Consider the following 22,009-nt stretch of genomic DNA (forward strand, 5'->3'; position numbering starts at 1 on the left):
CACTATTCATACTTAGAGAGAATCTTCTCAATGTTTTTCAATTTATAAGAAAAAATATAGTCATGTGGGATCTTGTTTGATTCGTCTCAATTAGTATATTATTAATATTCAATCGTTATAATTTTTACCAATATATGATGAAAGATATTTAAGTTCAAAAATGTGCATTGGAAGATGTGTAAATGGAAAGTGAGAAAGATAAAAAAAAAAAAAAGGAGAGGGAGTAACTAAATACTACGCCATTAAAATAAAAGTCTTGTATATTTGTCAAGTAACCAAATACTACGCAATTAAAATACTAAAGTCTTGTATATTTGTCAAGTAACCAAGTACTACTCAATAATTGCGGGTTAAAAACTTACATGACTACTAATTGAAGATAATAATGGGAGACCACTTTCTAGTGGCTGTCACGTGCTTATAACCTGAAGCCTAAATCGAACACGTGCTGCCGCCAAAAGTCTTGACTCTTGAGAGGACTTTTCAAGTGATATTCTGTTTTCTAAAATTTTACTATATTTGCTACTAACTTTAATGCATACATTTTTCTAGGTACTATGGTTTCAGACTTTCAGTCAATCATATCATGTGGTCTCATTGTTCGTTTTAGGTGGGGTATATCATACTATAATTATCAGATTATGTAGCCATCGTTTTTCAATCCGACTTGCGTGGACCCGGTTCACACTAAAAATAGTGTGGACCAGCCCAGGCATGTGACCCGTTATATCACTTTAACATACACTATATCATTTTAACATACACTATATCACTTTAACATACACTATATCACTTTAACACACCCTATATCACTTTAACATACACTATATCACTTTAACATACACTATATCATTGTAACACACACTATATTATTGTAACATACACTATATCACTTTAACACACCCTATATCACTTTAACATACACTATATCACTTTAACATACACTATATCATTGTAACATACACTATATCACTTTAACATACACTATATCACTTTAACATACACTATATCATTATAACATACACTATATCACTTTAACATACACTATATCACTTTAACATACACTATATCATTTTAACATACACTATATCACTGTAACATACACTATATCATTTAATATACACTATATCATTTTAACATACACTATATCATTTTAACATACACTATATCATTTTAACATACACTATATCATATCAATATACACTATCATAAACTCACGTGATATGGATCGGGTGCACACTAATTAGTGTGCACCGGGTTCATATTAGTTTTTTTAATCGTTTTTTGCATGTTTAAATCATTAAACCATTAACATACTTGATAGTTTAGTGGAGTATCATCCCAAATTTTAGGACATTGCTCAATAATTCAATCTCATATCAAGTATAATATTGGGGCTTTATTTTTGGGTTGTTTAGTCTTGTACCCAACCTTTGAACTAGTGTGCCTAGTAGACTAGTAGTTTAATAAGGGTTAGATTTCGGACCAGTTATCTTTCCTAATTAAAAAAAACTTAACATACTTTTCTTTACTTAAAAAAAAATACTTTTTTCGAGAAAAAACTTACTATACTCATTAGGCATTCTACCTACTAGAGATATATATTAATAATTAACAAAGTCCAACTCAATATAATTAATCATTTTCTGATCTTCTATCTCCAATAGATAGTCTATCCAGTGGTTACGGGGTAGATGTATCAATTTGTGGAATCCTTTGATCTCCTTTTTTACAACTTAACAAAATGTAAGTAGTCACTTTATGATCACATAAGTACTCATTTTAAATGAAGTTGAAAAAAATGAATATATTAGTACGTATATTTACCTTTCATTGGATAAACTATATTATCATAACTTGATCATCCAATAAGTAATTTGCGGTGCAAAACTAACTTGAGTATACATTGTAGACAAACTATATAATAGATGAAAAAAAGGATGAGGAGGTAGCTCATGTGGTAGAGCACTCCCCTTTGATCCTTGAGGTCAGGGGTTCGATCCTTACCCCCAGCAGTATGTTGGGGTATTTTCTTAGCATGCTTTACCAGCCAATGTGTTGGTAGTTCCTACAAGGCTAGTAGCCTGTTGGGGTATTTTCTTAGCATGCTTTGCATGCTTTACCAGCCAATGTGCTGGTGGTTCCTACAAGGCTGGTAGCCTGTTGGGGTATTTTCTTAGCATGCTTTGCATGCTTTACCAGCCAATGTGCTGGTGGTTCCTACAAGGCTAGTAGCCTTGGTAGGGGTTAGCCCTTGGGCTGACTTAATTTCCCAATCAAAAAAAAAAAAAAATAGATGAAAAAATGTAAGAATACATTATATACTTCTTCTATTTTTTAGTTGATTCACTTCTTACCATTTTCTATACATCTTTAAATTAGTAATATATTTAATATATCGTGAAACAATTTTTATTTTGAGAATACACATAAAAAATGAACATATCAAGATCTCTTATGATTAATTTTATAAAAGTTGTCCTTTTAAGAAAAAAAAAACAGCTATAATGAGGATTGTAGATACCAATTTCTTTTTTGCCCCGTACTACAAGTAGTTTTCCACCGCCTTTGATGAGTGGACTAATTTCCTGTAGGAATTTGCATGGGTACCTCAAAGGACATTATTCCTCCCATCTAGATTTTTTTCCATACCCAAGGCTCGAACTCGAAACCTTAGTTAAGAAGCGAGATGTTTTTAACCACTCATGCCAATCCCAGTTGGTATTGTAGATACCAATTTGTCACAAAGTCTAGGCACCAAATTGAATTTCAAAGAATTGGATATATAAATATATAATATAGTATGTTTTTTATCTTTCCTATTTTGACATTGCACGTTTTGTCAATGCAGTTATTCTACCTTAAATATCTTTCATTACATATTAGCAAAAATTATAATAACTGAATATTAATAAAGTATTCATTGAGATGAATCAAACAAGACCCACATGACTATATATTTTCTTATATATTGAGAAAAATCTAAAAGATTCTCTTTAATTGTGAATAATATCAAGATTCTAAGTGAGAAAGATAAAAAATAGTACTACATAAGAAAATCTTTTATATATATCATTTTTTTTTTTTTTTGAGATGATTGAAATCAATGATTATCTTGATCATTCATAAAAATCAATAGGTTCATTTGAATTCACATTCTTAGTATTAAAACTATATTTTTTTTCATAAAATTTTTATTAAGATGATCAGGCAAAACTAAAGATGTGAATATAGATAAACTGATAAAGATGCATGGTATAAAAAACTCATGTTGAGGTCATTAATCATTTACAAGCGTAGTACAGTGTTGGTGAATAAATCTCAATTTCTTGAAACAAAAAATTAATAAATTAGAATCCACATTTTACTTTTGATTTGAAACTGCTCAAACTCATCAAATGCTAATTATTACACACCTCAAAAAGCAACTCAAAAGTTAAGCTGACAACTGAAACTAAAAAAAATGGTGATAATAATCATTAATGAATGAAGAACTCCAGTAATGATAACATTCATGACTTGATGAGTGATTCAGATCATTTAAACAACTGAAAAAAGCAACTCAAGTTAACAAAACAGAAAACTTAAACAACTTTAATTTCATAGTAGATTAAGATAGATAACCCAAACTACTCCAGTACTCCCACTACAAAATTGACAAAAAACCCTCTTTAGATTCAAACATAAATCAAAGAAACAATTAAGCTAAAGAAATACTTCTATGTCTATGTTTTAGTTTTCATTAAACTAACACTAATTTTAACAAAACAAAACTTAACTAATCAATCTAGAGAGATAAAGAGAGATCAAGGCTGAGTGATGAAGATGACTGCTGTTGTGGAGGAGAGAGAGTAGATGTAGCAACGACGGCGGTCGAAGGATTCTCCACCATTCCCACATAAAACCCACCACCACCACCACCACCACCACCACCACCACCACCGGAAACACCGGAAATAGAAGCTTCTCCATCATCAAAATAACTAACAGAAGGATAATAATACGGCAATGCAGGATAATTAGTTGGTGTAATTGAAGAATAAGCAATCCCATTTCCATACCCGTATCCGTATCCGTATCCATAATCACTCATCTGCAAAGAGTTGTTGTTGTTGTTGGTGGTGTTGGTGGTGTTGTTGTGGTTGTGGGTGTTGGTGGTTTTGATGGCGGAGGAGGAGGAGGAGGAGAGATGGAGGCGACGAGCAGCAGATCTTTCACGTTTATGAGCGTTTTGATGACCACCAAGAGCTTGAGAAGATGTGAAGTTACGATAACAATAAGTGCAGCTGAAGATTTTGTTGTCATTATTAATACAACATGATCTCTTCTGCAATTTAGGAGTAGTTTCTCTTAATCTTTTGTTGGAGTTGTTATTATTAGTAATACTAGTAGTAGTACTACCTCTACTGTGTATGACAGTAGTATCATAATATTGGTAATCAATGGTGTTGTTGCTAGGGTATGTTAAGAACTCAAACATGTTGCCATGAATATTATTTGAATCCGCCATTATTGACAGTAAGTTTAGTTTTTGTTTTGGAAAGAAGAAGAAGATGATGATGAAGAAGAAGAGTGGAGTTGAGAGGAGAGAGATTATTGGGAAGTAATATGAGTGTTTATATAGTAGGAGAGAGAAGAAAAGGACAAAAATGGAGATAGTACGATACACCCACGTCAGGTGTGTAGTAACTGCGCGCTTGGCCTCACTCACCACAGTCACCACTCTGTTAAGCTTTTCTGTATTTGCAGAGGCAGTTATCGATCATATTCTCTCTCTCTCTCTTCGTACTACTGGAGAATGTAAGCAGATTTCAGGAGAGAATGCCACGTGGCTACAAATCCTATTTGAATATTAATGATAATTATTATAATATGGTATGCTGATACAAGATGATTTTTTGCAATTTGTTCCAACTTTAATATTATTGCTAGTAATATAGTTCTCCTTTTATTTTGCGCAGTCTCCAAGACGTATCTTTGACCTATGATATCTTATACTCCCTCCGTCCCATAATATAGTGCCTATTTCATTTTTGGTGGGTCAAAGTTTAAATTTTTTTACCGAATATTCTCATTTGTATATATAAAAAAACGTATTCATGTGGGGTCTTGTTAGATTCGTCTCAAGATGTAGTTTCATAATATCAACTTTTTATATTTTTTATTAATGCGGAATTGAAAATATTAAAGGTCAAAGTTACGTCTTGAAGACCGTGTAAAAAAGAAACAAGCACTATATTATGGGACGGATGGAGTATTTCTTATTAGTAAAAAATATAAAAAGTTAATATTACGAATTTATACATTGAGACGAATCTAACAAGATCTCTCATGAATATATGTTTTTTTTAATACATTAGTAAAAAAATTTTGTTTAAGTTTTTAAAATTTGACTCCCAAAATAGTAAATGAGAACTATATATTTGGGGTAGAGAGTATATGGGTGTTGTCTTAGGTTGGTATTGTTTTTCGAACTTGATATGCATTTTTTTTTTTCATTTCCATTAAAATATATTTAAAAAAAACTCAAGATCTAAAAGGTACAAATATAATAATGTGGACACTTATAGCATGATTAAAAATTGGTTGAGATGATAATTGTGTCAGGTATAATAGCAAGAGATCATAGGTTCAAATCTTGTTGTTGTTAATTTACATAACTTATATACACATGGAGTAACAGAGATGTTACATGACATATATATATTATCACGTACGCTTTTTAATATTTTTGTATAGATTATTATACTTTAGGTGTATTTGTGTTTGTATATGTTTGCATGAGAATGAGATTATGAGACCGGTTGAAAATAAAGAATCATGCATATGGTAATAATAGCCCTACACTTTCTTTTTCTTTTTTTTTAAAAAAAAGTTTGGCTTTAAAGTCACTAGATTAAAATGAGTTTTAATTAGAACTAGGATGGTGAGTTAGAGTTGAAAAGTTTGAATTATCGATCTATTATGTGGATCAAGTTAGATTGAAATGTACCAAGCTTTGCACAACTTATATGTTTTGCATAGAATTTAATGGATGATATATAATTATATGTATTATACCTGAAATCGATTGAACATTTTAATGTGATTAGGGTAAGAGATCAAATTTGAGTAATATAATAGCTCTTATACTACATATTAGGAGATACTTTTGTGAAATTTTGAGGAAGATTATATAATATAACACTTCAATATCTTTTGCTTTGAAATAAAGTTTTACTACCTCCGTTTCTTTTTAATTGTTACACTATTCACAACTTGCACTTTGAACCTCGTTTGTGATTTGTACGTGAATAAAAACATAGTCATGTGGGATCTTGTTAGATTCGTATTAGTATGTATTTTATTAATATGTAGTTTTTATATTGTTTACAAATACAAAATTAGAGATATAAAGGCTCAAAGTAGTACATTGGCATGCATGAAAAATGTAAGTGTAACAATTAAAAAAAAACGGAGGTAGTACTTCCCGAACCAAATGACATTTGTTAAAAAGACTTGTAATAACTTACTATTAGAAAAATGATGGTTTGACACACAAATGAGACATACATTCGCATAAGAAAAGAGTTTCAAATGAAAAAGCAGTTAGTTTGTCTAGACCTAATACATACTTTCTTCATTTTATAATGAGTAAGACATGAGGGATTAACCATTAATACACATGTTTAAAGAGTCTAGCCTGTCTAAGTAATAAGCGCATTCCCAATGGTGATGGGTTTGATCACCAAATTTCCAAACTTACTCATGTTTTGATCATTTCATGAACAAATATATCACTTTCACCTCACTCATGAACAAAAAACCATCAAATTCCACTTTATCTCTCCTACTTTTCACTACCCCACCTCAACTTTCTCTCTCCTATTTCTCTTTCCCACTTCAATTAATAATATAATTTACATATTAAAAATAAAAATGAATCATCTTATGATTACTTAAAATTATAATAATTAAGTATCAAAAATTAATTATCATTATTGGGTTATTAGTATAAATTATAGAGAACAACTGATGTATAAATATTTTTAAAGAGAGAAAGGTGAGAAGGAAAAGTGTTTTTTTTTGTTCTGAAATATATCAATATGGGTATCATTTTATAGAGGGGAAAAAAATATGAATTTTGGGTATCATTTTATAAAGGAACACATATCATTTTATAAAGGAACACATATCATGAAAAAATAGAAGGGTGCTTTTCCCAAAATAGAATTGGTGCACATAATTTGCAAATTTTGGAAAAAAAAATGTTGTACTTATGTTATACTAGTTGATAAAGAGGCATTGATCTGTTATATTAACTTGAATCTTGGTGCCAAAAGAGGGAGTATTCGCTTTCAAATATATTGTGATCAAGCAGCACTCGTACATGCTTCCATAACTTTAGTACAAACAAACTCGGAATGTCTGAGATTGAGGCCAAACACAACACAAAAAAAAAAAAAAAAAAAAAAAACTAAAATAGGTAAATAATAAATTAGTATAATAATAAATAAATAGATAAAAGACGAAATGATACTGTATATTAGTATTGTACGCCTGTACCAGTGTGGCAGTTTGTTACTGAAACACAGAGGACCACCAAATGTTTCGCTTTAGTTTCCCCTTTTCTTTTTTCGATATTGCTTCACAAATCTCTCTTTTATTTTAAGAGGTATTTAACTTTACCCAAAGTTATAGTTTACTTACCCAAGTTGCAAAAGTTGTGCTTTGGATACTCAAACCCAAATTCGGTTACTTTTGCAGTTAACTAAAACAAAATAATAATAATAAAATATTTGTGCATAAAATTTTCATTTTTCTTTCTAAAAAAAATATTATGTCTTCCTCTCTCATTCCCCCTACGAGGCCACCATCCCACCACTCACACCAGCCACCACCTTCACCGCCGACCACTACACCAACCACCACCTTCCCCACTGTCCAGTACCACACCCACCACCACCTTCACCACTGACAACCACACAACCACCACTTTCACCATCGTCCACCACTACCTTCACCAGTACTGTTCACCGACCACCACACCAACCACCACCAATCACCACCAACCAAATAAAAAACCACCTAGAGAATTCAAACCAAACTCCAAGGGAAATAGAATTTCCCATGAAACATGGGAAATCACTCACCAAGCCCCCCTTTGGTGAGTAATTTCCTATGATGTCAGCCAAACAATTTTGTCTAATTCCTAGGAAATTGACAAGGGAAAGAATTTCCCATGAAATGTAAATTCCCATGGGAAATTACTTTCCATGCGAACCAAACGAGGCCTTAATAAGTTCAACAAGATATTCATTTTGTTATGTAGTGTAAAACTAGCAATTTATATCACAACTCCCAAAGATGGGTTCTAAGAACTGGAGACTTGTGCAACAATGACTGGTTCAAATCCCGAAGCAAACTCCTGACCAGCAACCTGCAAAAAGGGACCCACCCTGGAGGTTTGGGTGGTATTTCCCCCTCGATGCTTAAGTCAGATATCAGGGATGTAAAGGAACTTTTAGAGAGAGAAATAGAGAGAGAGAGAGAGAATTTATGACAGAGTAACAGTACTATGCCTGAAAACGTACCTTTCCCCTGATTTCAATGACTATTTATACTGTTGGAATGACTGCGTTGCCTTGATGTCACCTAATTTGGGAGCATCTGATTGGCTAAGCAATAATATGGTGACACGTGGCAAATGCTGATTTGTCAATACAATTTACCCTTTAGCTGAATCAGGCTTCATGTATTGGGCCTAAGTACAATTTTAGGGCCACAAGAGAGCTTTTCAGTACACCTTTTCCTCAGAAAAGTGTACTTTAGCCCAAAGAACCTGCAGGCCTTTGTACTTTTCTTTGCCTAAGCGAAGGCCACATCTCATCTTACTAGCCCTTGATTTTTAGGCTACAACATTTGCCCCTTAAAAGAGGAAGTTACCATTTAGGCGCTAAGACGGTTGATTTTCTCTTTTAACCACCTGGAACTGCCCTACTCTTTTTTTCTTTTTTTTTTTTTTTTTTTTTTTTTGCTGGACGAGTCCCTTCTTTAAAGAGCAAAACGTCCTGAATGAACTTCTGGACGAGCTCCTTCTTGAAGAGCAAAACGTCCTGAATGAACTTCTGGACGAGCTCCTTCTTTGAAGAGCAAAACGTCCTGATTGACTCTGGACAGCTCCTTCTTTGTGGAGCAGAACATCCTGATTTAACTTCTGGACGAGCTCCTTCTTTGAAGAGCAAAACGTCCTGAATGAATTCTTGACGAGCTCCTTTTTTGAAGAGCAAAACGTCCTGAATGAACTTCTGGACGAGTCCCTTCTTTGAAGAGCAAAACGTCCTGAATTGGCTCTGGACGAGCTCCTTCTTTGTGGAGCAGAACGTCCTGATTTAACTTCTGGACGAGCTCCTTCTTCGAAGAGCAAAACGTCCGAATGAACTTCTGGACGAGCTCCTTTTTGAAAGCAAAACGTCCTGAATTACTCTGGACGAGCTCCTTCTTTGAAGAGAAAACGTCCTGAATTGACTCTGGACGAGCTCCTTCTTTGTGGAGCAGAACGTCCTGAATTTAATTCTGGACGAGCTCCTTCTTCGAAGAGCAAAACGTCCTGAATGAACTTCTGGACGAGCTCCTTCTTTGAAGAGCAAAACGTCCTGAATTGCTCTGGACGACTCCTTCTTTTTTGGAGAGAACGTCCTGAATGAACTTCTGGACGAGCTCCTTCTTTGAAGAGCAAAACGTCCTGAATGACTCTGGACGAGCTCCTTCTTTGTGGAGCAGAACGTCTGATAACTTCGGACGAGCTCCTTCTTCGAAGAGCAAAACGTCCTGAATAAACTTCTGGACGAGCTCCTTCTTTGAAGAGCAAAACGTCCTGAATTGGCTCTGGACGAGCTCCTTCTTTTTTGGAGCAGAACGTCCTGAATGAACTTCTGGACGAGCTCCTTCTTTGAAGAGCAAAACGTCCTGAATGACTCTGGACGAGCTCCTTCTTTGAAGAGCAAAACGTCCTGAATGAACTTCTGGACGAGCTCCTTCTTCGAAGAGCAAAACGTCCTGAATGACTTCTGGACGAGTCCTTCTTCTTTGAAGAGCTCTGAATGCTTTAACTGTCTGAATTGACTCTGGACCGAGCTGCTTCTTTTGTGGAGCAGAACGTCCTGAATGAACTTCTAGACGAGCTTCTTCTTTGAAGAGCAAAACGTCTAGTGTTGGACATCTTCCTTTTCTTTTCCCTTTAATTGCTTTTGACTAACATTTTTACTTACTTTTTTCAGAAAAATGCCCAACGTCCAAAGTGTTGGCGGAGAAGGCGGCCGTCAAGAAAAGACCGGCCACTACTAGCGATGCCCCACCCCATAAAAAGGCAAGGGGTATCACATCAAGGGTTTGACGGGAGCCTCATCAGGGCATGTTAGCTACATGTCTTAACTGGCTGCTGAGGTAACTTTTTCCTTGGACGTTTTGAATTCTATACTTGGTATATATTTTTTCAATTTTGCATTCGTCCTAACAATTTTCGTCTTTCCTTTGACAGCTCTTTGCTCGCAACTTTATTGCCGAAGACCGGAGGAAAGAGAACAAAAAACTTGTTACGGACGCTACCAAAGCTGCCGACCATGATCAAATATTTATGCCCAAGTATGAAAGCAATTCGTCCTAACACACTTCATATGATCCAATGGCTCTTTTTGGCCGAATATATCAAGACGTTTACCAGATGCCTAAGTTGAAACCTTGTGAGTTTAAGAACTGTTAAGTTAATAACTTGCTCGGCCTGAATTTTGGCTATTATTCGTCATTGGACAAAGATTTAGTTATTTGCAATAAATTAGGTCCCTATATGCCCCCCTTCTTGGACGAAGAGATCTTAGTGACCTTTCTTTGTTACAAGAAGGAGAAAGACCATAATTTGCTTAATAACTTAGACATTTTATGAAGGTTATTGTAACCCGTCCATCTTTGTTAAATTGTGAAATAACTTGTTCCTTTACTAAGGTTGTTATTTCGAAGTATGGCTTTGGACGGAAAGTAGGATACCTTTACTAAGGCGTCCTAATTCCAGCCGACCTTGTTTAGGAGATGTTTACTCTTTAAGTAAACAAGGTGTAGGCCGATTCCATGTACTTGTCCTTATAAGGATGATAACATGTTAGCCGATCTCCTAATAGAAGGTGTTTTTACTTGCTGCTCTGTTTTATTAGTCAGCTTGAACGATAGTATGCATTTTTAACTAAATCAAGCAAACAAAATCAAACAGAGGGACAGTCATAGGAGAGAAGTAGAGCGTATTATATGAATTTTGCTTGACGGAGAGCCAAGGTACATGTATACATTTCTACTTTTTTCATTGTGAGGTACTAAGAAAGATTACACTTTCTCAAGGTATCATGTCGAGGCAACTAAGAGTCCTTGGTTTCAGAACATAGGACGGATCCAATCTTCAATGTCCTCTCCGGACGCTCTGGATTTAAAAAGATTTCCACTGGGCTCTCCGATCCACTAGCTCTGGACGTTCTGTCCCAAGCTCATGATAGCCATTACTTCTTCAGATGCTTATTTTTCTTCTTTAATAGACAAACATCTCTTTTCTTGCTAGGTAAGAGCATGGACGGCTTGCCCTCTTGGAGGGGCTTTGCCTGAGCCTTCTTTACCTCATGCTTCAACTCACTTATATGGCCTTTCACCTTTTCGGCCGGCTCATCCTCCATGGCCTTTGGCCGCTCTGATTTCTCTTTTCATGATGATGGTCTCAAAGTAGTAAGATAGCATTCTCTAGCCGCCTGCTGGTCTCCATACAAAGACCCAACTTTCCCACCATCACACTCAAATTTCATGCTTGTCTTCTGCTCTTGAGGTTTGCCACAAAATGGCTGGTAAACAAGATAATAAGCTCAGTGAAATTGTTCACTGAGTTAGGAGGTAAATTGTTGAACCACTTCTGCGCCACTCCCATCAATGTGGCTGAAAAATTCTTACACCATGTAGCGTCGTCAACTCCTTGGACGTACATCTGGTGCTTGTAGGCTGACAAATTATCATCTGGATTTGTTGTTCCATCGAAAGGCTCGATCGTCGGGAGCTTAACCTTTGGGAAAGGAGGGGACTCCATAATTCTGACCGAGAAAGGAGTTGGCCAATATATCTAGAGTGCCCCAACCTGACCCTCAATGGGTATGTGCTCCCGGCGGTACTCCTTTAGTACCGGATTAGAAGAGGTGTTAGCTAAGGCCTGACGCCTATACACCATTGGCTGCAGAACTGTTTTTTCTTGCCTTGGCTGAAAAGCCGAAGGTCCATGACTTCGTCCTGCTGTTTGGACAGAAGCCTTAATGACGGGTTCTTCATATAAGGAGTGGAACTAGAGGCTGAACCCTGCTGAGCTGCCGCTCTCTTGGCTTCCAGATACTCCCTAGCATCCGTCTCCATTTTGTGGCCGGTAGGGGGAATATTGTCTCCTGGACGAACTACCAGCTTCCAGTCCATCTTCCTCCTTGAGTCACTAATAGCTGGCTTCTTTCCCTTGGAAGGCGGCCTGGACAACTATGGCCGAGGTGGCCGGCTAGTCCCTGGACGACCCTCTTGAGACCTCCTTATGAGCGGCTGTGCTTCCTCTCCTCCGGACTTATCTGAAAGAACAACATATTGTTCTTAATCTGCTCTTCCATGACAGCGGCCATCCTGCTCTAGAAGTCATTTAAGACATTCTCTAAGTGACCAGCTGTCACTGGACGATCAAGATTTTCCTGGATAATAGGGGTCACTGTCCTTCCCTCAATATGAACGGCAGCATGATGCCTGTCCCGTCCTCGAGGTGACCTCTCGTCATCTACAGTATCTTCTACTTGAACCCTGAAACTTCTGTTCCTCGCCACGTTTGATGAGTGACAATCCGTCATTGTTGCGTCTCCCCACAGACGGCGAAATGTTATGTAGTGTAAAACTAGCAATTTATATCACAACTCCCAAAGATGGTTCTAAGAACTGGAGACTTGTGCAACAATGACTGGTTCAAATCCCGAAGCAAACTCCTGACCAGCAACCTGCAAAAAAGGGACCCACCCTGGAGGTTTGGGTGTATTTCCCCCTCCGATGCTTAAGTCAGATATCAGGGATGTAAAGGAACTTTTAGAGAGAGAAAGTAGAGAGAGAGAGAGAAGAATTTTGACAGAGTAACAGTACTATGCTGAAAACGTACCTTTCCCCTGATTTCAATGACTATTTATACTGTTTGGAATGACTGCTGTGTGCCTTGATGTCACCCTAATTTGGGAGCATCTGATTGGCTAAGCAATAATATGGTGACACGTGGCAAATGCTGATTTGTCAATACAATTTACCCTTTAGCTGAATCAGGCTTCACTTGTATTGGGCCTAAGTACAATTTTGGGCCACAAGAGAGCTTTTCAGTACAACCTTTTCCTCAGAAAAGTGTACTTTAGCCCAAAGAACCTGCAGGCCTTTGTACTTTTCTTTGCCTAAGCGAAGGCCACATCTCATCTTACTAGCCCTTGATTTTTAGGCTACAACACATTTGTTGCTTATTTTTTCTTAAGGAGGAAGCCACAAGTTTTTTCGTTGGGTTTCAAGTTAGAACATTTTTTTTCTAAAAGATTATATAATCCATAATCCTATAATCCATAAATAAATCATCATAAGTTCACAGTGAATTAAAATAGCTTGTTTATTAGGTAGGGTTCAAGTCCACTGTACAGAAGAACATCAAGAAGATTCCAAGATGGAATCATTCAGAAAGATCTATATTTACAAATTACAATATGTACAGAGTCAGAAAAAAAAAAAGGGGGGGTAATTTTGGATATGCATCGATGGGAGTTGGAAATGCACATAATCTAGTCGCCAATGTCGAAATACTTTGGATCTGCTGGGAAATGATATTCCACATTCAACTGCAACCAGAAAATCAAAAGGTTTAACTATAAGTTGAAGCTCAAATAAAAGTTACTCCTATATACTTCTTCTATTACTCATTGTTTGCAACATGTTATAACTTAGACCATAGTTTTCAATTATAGGTACAAAATAAATGTTACGTAGATTAACAAAAATATTATTGGTGAATGTTATTCGTTGATGAAAATACAAATCAGAGAAGTCTTACATACTTCTACTACAATAAGTATCAATTTAGAAAACTTCAGCAAACTAGGAACTTGATATGGCCAATTACTTGGATCAATCAAGTGCTGCTTCATCTGGTGTCAATTACGCCTCAAGGTTTCTACGGTAAACTTAAAGCTGTGGGACGATAATTTACCGTCATGGAGCTCAAGAGCACTGTTACATTAGATAGGTTTCAATATTTTTGTAGACACCCTCGAGCGATAAACAGATCTGGTCTGCAGGAGTTAATTGTAAGCTATAGCATACTAAACAAGAGTGATCTATTTTCTATGCTTTGTGGTTTGTGTACAGTAAGCTCATTAATAGATAATGAGGGCAAAGAGCAATTAAGAATCTGGACTCTGAGATTAGATTTTGGTTCAAAGTGAGCAGATGAATACTTTACAGAAGTTTTGAACAACTGAAAAATTACTACTAGCAATTGAAGAAGTTTCGGACTAGTGGAAAATAGAAATAGTCTTCCTCACTTTTCAAATAAGTGCAAAACGCTTGGTTTTCCAAGGGCTCGTTGCACACCTTAACCACAAATATCTTTAATTTCATTAAATAAAATTTATGAAAAGTTAATATTTAGAAAATACACGTGGAAACAAATCTAACAAGACTCCACTTGACATTGTTTTGATTTATACACTAGTACAAAAACATGGTCCATAAATATAAACTGAGCACCAGAACTTTTTTGTGAAGTAAGTATGTGGTTTATAAGGTGGAAGGCGACTTGAGGTCCTAGATGGTCTCATCACTCAAAATTAATTCAGGTTCCTCTATAGTCAGTAAAAATAGATAAGATTTGGTTTGATGCATTATCTTATACCATAAGCTAAAATTTCAAAGTATGTTCAGTACTTCAAAACTTAGCTCACATTCAATAGAGCTTCAATTCATATTATACGAAATATTAGTCAATGACAACATACCTGGCCTTCATCTGAATCTGTATGCCTTTGAGGAAATACAACTCTCAGGTCATTGTACAAGTAAAATCTCCTTTCTCGTTCCTTCTCCCCGGAATTATTTATTGGAGATTGTACACATTCAGTTTTGAGGCCCTGTACTGACTTAGAATACTTTTTGAGTGGAGGGCACAAGAAACGAAGATGCAGAGCATAACGTAGGGCTCCAGAACCTTTAAGGTTCTCTTTAACCTTAGTTGTACCAGGTGAGGCTTTGGCGTCAGCCACATTGCACGCACCCTGGCAGCAATATTCTTTAACCTTAAATGTACCAAGCGAGGATTTCCTCTCAGCCACATAGCAAGTATCCTGGCCGAAATTGTCATTGCCAGTATCTTCACCTTCACTTTTGTAGTCACTGAAAGTAGAGTCCGTATGTCTTGGGTTTCTGGGCACATTATATTGTTCTCCTTTGCCTACAAAACCTTTTAAGTTAGAGCATTCATGACCTTTCAGTTCAAAAGTCAATCCTGGACTACTTGTATATTTAGGGTTCTCTTCACATGCACTTAATGGCATGCCGTGTCCCACTGAAGGATTGGTATCTAACGCTGCTAAAATCTTCTCGTTCACTGTCATCCCACATACTTTACGTTGTTCAGGTTCAGCAGAGGTTTTAGTAGATGCAAGCGTGATCCTTTGGCGCAGGAATGTCTGTGTCGATAGGAACCAAAATGCAGAGAAGTAAGAAAATTACATAGTCTAGTTACAAAGCCAAGATTGGCTCCAAAGGCTAAAGGAGTCCCAAACTAATCGCAGATCAAGATTTAAAAGCTCAATTTCACAAAATGGATGATGTACTATACCTTCAATATATGAATCATTTTTTGTCACTTTTATGTAAGTGCTATAAATCTAGTACAGTCAACACAGAACAAGGGTCTCAAACATCAAAGCGAATCCAAGAGAACAAGCAAATCCACTCATACTTTCTTGCTACGCATATAGCCATATAGTAGGCACAGAAAAAAAAAAATTACACATCATAACAAAAAAAAAAAAAAAATAGCTGACTGCTTCTCAAACACAGGTGTTAAATATTCTATCAATCTTCAACCAGCTGATATAAGTTGTGATGAACTCAATACCAACAGAAACAATAGCGAGAAAAAAACTCTATTTTCAATATGGAAAAACCAATTTAAACACGGAAAAACTACAAACCAACAAATCTCAGTAATCAACTATAACTAGTAATACATTTAGAACACAACCTCATATTGGGTATCTCTAAAACCCACAGATATATGGATCCAACATTAATGTATCATCCTAGAGCCAGCTCAAGCTTAAAGGCACTCAAACGACAACTCCATGTATGGTCATGAATCAAGCAGTACCAGAGACATATCTGTCAACCAATATCCTTTTATTAATGACCTATAAAGGTGTGTTGTATTCAACTTATCTGAGCTTATTGAAGCTTATTTTATAAGGTATTAGAACTCATTCTAACTTATTCAAACTTATATGAACTCATGGGAGCTAATTTAAACTTATCTTAACTCACTAAACTTATCTGAACTTATTGGAGCTAATTAAAAAATATTTGAACTTTTTTTTCTGAAATAATCAAACAAGTCAAAATAAGTAGAAGAGGACAGAGGCTAAGCCTGTATCATCTCCAAGATCCACTGGGAACAGGAAAAAGCCAGCTAGCTACAATCTTTCTTGAGTGCATAAAACTTGGAAGAATTATATTTATGAACTTCTTCTAATTACACCCAACAAGACATTCAACCCTACCACACTTGGAATAAACCTCTACAATAAAAGTACAAACAATTACACGTATGGTTCAATGTGAACTGGCCAGCTTTCACAAAATTTTCTTAACAACTCATGCAATTTGCACATTGCACAACATGGCTTCCTATGTTTGGTCTCTAACCAAGTTCGTGTGAAACCTATCCTCTCAAACCCATGTGAGACATCTCATGTTACCACCAAAACTCAACTACATATCCCACTAGCACAGTTGCACTCATCTCCAAACATGTTATGGTGCCCTGAAAACAACTAGCTTCTAACAAGTATCTAATAAACAAAGATAGAACAAGAATTTTACCTTGGAACCTGCAGGCATGTCACTCAAATCATAGTTGCAAAAGAAGGTATGAATAGGAGTTTTTTCCGGATTGCTGAGGACCTGCAGAATGAAGATAACTACAATCTTCAGAAAAGGCCAGATCGCATAGTTGCTATACAAACTGTAACGCAAAAACAAAAATAGGAAAAGAAAAAAAAATCATATTCTAAATAAGCAGAGTGCAGACTTGTAATAAAAGTTCTCACGGAAGACAACAAAGTCCAAAGGAGCAACATACGAGCTGTATCCGTCCTTTCATGGGAATGCGTAGTTGATTTTTGACAAATCCTGCATCATTATTGCTAAGACTTCTTCTGAACTTGTGGCCATAACTACCATTGGAAGCAGATTTTCCTGGAAGTGCTAAAGATGCATAGTAGAGTAAGTATCTATCTCCATCTATACTGGTAGCAGAAAATGGAAGTTTCTGGGATTTTGGCGAGAAATTTCCGCCGGTAACACTAAGAACAGCTAGAAAGTCATCGATTTTCTGACCAAAGACAAATGTAACAGTAAGCTTGAAAGGAGACATTAGCTATCTCAGAAAAACAATATACAGAAGCCTGCAGATGAAAGTACACCAACCTGATAACTACCAAAGGAGAATCTACCAGATAAAAGGGATTCCTCAAATGAGCCTAGCAAAGACCTTGGCACACAATGCCCAGTCAAAGTTCTAGTTGGCTTTGTGCTATGAAGTCTAGGGGCCAAATCATGAAAATTTGGCCAAATACACTCTCCAGCAGAATCCAAGGACGATGACAGAAAGTCTTCAATCGACTTTCTAGTGACATTACACCCCTCTTTTTCAGCAGACAAGGGTGTGCCAGCACCAGATCCACCAAGTGACAATCTAGTACTACTAATTGCTGTATAGTCACTCTCAAACTGTCTGTTAACAGTTTTAAAGTCATCCATAGATTCCAGCCTTTCACAAGACTTCCGACCAAGGGGAGATGATGGAAGAGAATGGGAGATCATTCTCTCCATGCATTTAAAATTACCTTCAACATGACTTCTTGATATGCTTGAAATTTCTAGGTTGCTATGTCCGGGCGAGGATGAAAAGACATCAGATGATTCCTGGTGTCTTGGTGATGGGCCATCAATCAAAGAATATGAAGCCCTTCTACCACTTACGTAAGATGCATTTATTGACTCCCTGCAATAAGAGAATGACGAGGTTGGGGTACTCAATCGGTTCTTTGATTCAGCATTTTCTTTCTTAAGTTCCTGAGCCCTTGCACTACATATTTTCTCTGTAGTGACAGGAGACAACATCCCGTATCCAAGGTTCAAAGCATCACGTTTGCAGTCGCCTGGGAAAATCAATTGGGTCAAAGGTGACAACATTCGCTTACGAAATGCTAGACCACAAGATTCAGTATCATTTACATCGAGAGTAACCTCATCTGAAGAACCGCTGTTACTCAATTTCCCACAGCATATCGGAGTTTCATTTGCTTGAAATCCTACAACTCTAGAAACAGGAGTTACATCCACATCTTGCTTAGCATTCTGGCAACCAATATCCTCTGGCACAAATTTCACTCTAGGAACATAAGGCACAATATCTCCGTTCTTTCTTGTCTTAAGAGGGTCATCCGAAGTACCTGCACCCTCCTTTCTCTTCTTGGAGAATCCTCCTGTTGAAGAGATATACAAATTCCTGCGTGGTACGCTTACGTGTCCGACACACAACCCATCCAGATCACACGTGCTTACAATTTTAAAATGGGTAGGATTTTGAGTATGCTGGCTCAATTGTGCCAGACGCTCCTCATTAGATTCACCAGACGATATGTGAGGCAAACCCATCGTGAAGTAATCTAATCCTGCTATATATAAAAAATTGAACTGATCCCTCTATCTTCAAGTTGGACTACCCTATCGATTTATTGGCGATTGTCCATCAATTTGACTCATCTATTCGTTTTCCAAATGAGAAATTCCATAAAAACTTCTAGGCTTCCTAAAAAAAGATTGAATTCTATTTTCCAGAGTGAAAACTAGAAATCCACAGCTCCGACCCAAATGAATTATTCCAATAAACACGAATTCACAAAACGAACACTCACGTCTTCAACCACAACCAATTGCACCTAAAAGACCAAGCAATCTAATTACGACCATAATCAGAAGCCCAAATCTTTATTACCTCAATATCAGTAAGCAATGAATTATACACAAGTCAGGATCATCCACACCTGCAAACGTATCAAATTTCTGTTAGGGTCACACAGAGAAAGACACCAAGAAACTAAGCATTCTCTAGAGCCAGAGGCTAGAAAGTATGAACCACAATATCACAAACACGTCAGGCATTCTAACAGACAACCAATGTTCTCATCAAACTTAGCACATTTGGTTCTCAAAACCTCTATCATCTACAAATGTTGAATTAACAAGCATCAAATGCAACAGGGTATAGGAAGCACTAATCACACATAATATTAACACAAGTCCACAACCCACAAGTCCACAAACCACAAACACGTCACGCATTCTAACAGACAACCAATGTTCTCATCAAACTTAGGCCATTTGGTTCTCAAAACCTCTATCATCTACAAATGTTGAATTGGCAAGCATCAAATGCAATAGGGTATAGTAAGTACTAATCACACATAATATCACCACAAGTCCACAAACCACAATACAATAGTTTATGCAAAAGCAGCAGACTGTCCCCAGAAGTTGATACTTAAAGTGACATTAGAATGTTAATAAATGAAAACTGCAATAGAGAAAATCAACAAATTACCACAACAAACCAACAATTAATTGATATTACTGCAGCTCATAGCACTCAATTCAGCTCAAAATGATTCCAGAAAACAGATTAATTCTAAAATCAGGATCAAATACAGAATTCATACTCATCAATTACTCAACTTAAATTACAAACGAAAAAAGAAAAAGTCAGTAACAAGGATTCAATAAGATGAAAATCAAAAGGCATTACTTGTACGGCAAACATTTATTGTAAAAATAAGCAACGCATAAAATTAAACACGCTCCAATCTAAGAATCAAGCCGTAATCAATTGATCAAAATTACAATCCAGCAAAAATTACTTCAAAATCAATTAAGAAAATAGAGGGAAAGAGATTGAAGACATGAAAAGTACAGATGTTATAAGAATGGTGAAATAGAATGATAATCTGCTTTAATTTAATTGCGTCGCTTGTAAGCTGTAGCACCGCAACAGGATGATGGGTTGAAGAAATTGCGGTTCTCGACATAACCATGACTTCTTTTCTTCTTCCTCGATTTTTTCTCTTTTATCCTTTTGAGTCACCTGTCACCTCTTTCTCTCTCTCCTGTTTATTTTTTTAATCTTTGTTTTTTGGTGTAACTAAATAGTAAACAGTAAGATTTTAGAGGAATTCCTACAATTTTCGCCCATAGAGTATTTTTTTAAAAAAAAAAAATGGGTAATAACCAATATTTAAGCCGTATTCATGAAACACTCCTACTTATAAGTTATTTTTTATAATTGTTTTTGATCTATTTGTGACTGACATAACAGATCAAATGTGACACGTATCACACTTTCATTGATTAGACTATTTTTTTCCTAATTTACCTCTTTTTTTCCATAATCACCACCACCTAACCAACACTACCACCACACCCACCCCCTACCCCCCTCCCCTCCCCACACACACACTCGGTTCTCACCTCCACAACATACCCTGCAACTCTTGCAAAGTTGCAGGCAGCCAAGCTCCTACCCCCCCCCAACCCTCCAACCTTTTTCTCTACCCACCCCCTCCCATCTCCCCTTATCCCCATGCATATGTCGCCCCCTCTCCCCATCTTCTCTCCCTTCGTCTCTGCCCACCTCCTCCCCCCCCCCCTCACCCCATTCCCCAATCACCCCTCTCCCCTTTACCCCATGCCCCAGTCGCCCCTCCCTCCCCCCCTCTCCTCTCCCTTCGTCTTTTTCCACCCCTTGCATCTCCCTTTAAACTTTCTCCCCTCCTCCCTCTCCTCTTCCTTCGTCTTTTTCCACCCCCTACATGAATTTAAATGTTGGACTTTGCATAATTAATGTTTATCATGTTTCACAACACAGACTAATGATGTAAACAAGAATTGATCTTGGATTCGGATACCAACTATTAAAATTTTAAACAACTAACTAGTTGACATCCATTGTCATCCTTAAGTATGGACAAAGATCAAAAAAAAAAAAAAATTTGTCATTCCAAACTGGTGACAAACCATTATTCCTTGACTAAAAATTGGCAGATCGTTACTTGTATGTATCACAATGAAATCTTGTACAGATAGGTTACAAGATACCAATCTTATAACATATTCTACAAACTAATGGCTATCGTAACAAATGAATGTAAGCTATGAATTGTGTCATGTCAGCTGCTCCTTATTTTAGGCATATATACATTGAATAATGCTAAAAACGAAAGTATTCTTAATTTATGTTTATGCTGTTTTTTTTTTTTTCCTTAAACAACATTATATACAAAATTTATACAATGAAATACACGGTACAAAAAGATACTACCTCCGTTTTAAATTTTTTTTTTTGAGGGGACCTCCGTTTTAAATTAATTGTTACAGTTTGACATTTTATACTATTCACAAATTGCACTTTAACCCTCGTTTGTGATTTATACGTGAATAAAAACATAATCATGTGGGATCTTGTTAGATTCGTATTGGTATGTATTTTATTAATATGTACTTTTTATAATTTTTACAAATACAAAACTAAAGATATATGTCCTTAAAGTTCTATATTGACATGCGTGAAAAGTGTAACAATTAATTTGAAATAGAGGTTATACATTATAACTGAAATATAAAA

The 22,009-nt window shown here is 36.3% G+C and overlaps 1 protein-coding gene across 2 annotated transcripts; it reads right to left on the minus strand.

The window, feature by feature from the left end:
• Positions 1–13,648: 13,648 nt before the first annotated feature.
• LOC104895214 (hypothetical protein) lies at positions 13,649–20,507 on the minus strand. Of its 2 annotated transcripts, XM_010681661.4 has the most exons (6): positions 20,303–20,507; positions 17,758–19,379; positions 17,411–17,662; positions 17,152–17,232; positions 15,048–15,737; positions 13,649–13,892 (listed from the first exon to the last, which is right to left on the minus strand). In XM_010681661.4, exons 2-6 carry the CDS (start codon positions 18,988–18,990, stop codon positions 13,836–13,838), a joined length of 2,313 nt encoding a protein of 770 aa, XP_010679963.2. In that variant the 5' UTR covers positions 18,991–19,379; positions 20,303–20,507; the 3' UTR covers positions 13,649–13,835. The 2 variants fall into 2 exon arrangements, with proteins under 2 accessions (XP_010679963.2, XP_057251467.1); XM_057395484.1 differs by having other exon boundaries at positions 17,758–20,507.
• Positions 20,508–22,009: the final 1,502 nt, after the last annotated feature.

Source organism: Beta vulgaris, chromosome 6 (genome assembly GCF_026745355.1).
Source record: "Beta vulgaris subsp. vulgaris cultivar EL10 chromosome 6, EL10.2, whole genome shotgun sequence".
In the NCBI taxonomy this organism is placed as follows: Eukaryota; Viridiplantae; Streptophyta; class Magnoliopsida; order Caryophyllales; family Amaranthaceae; genus Beta; species Beta vulgaris.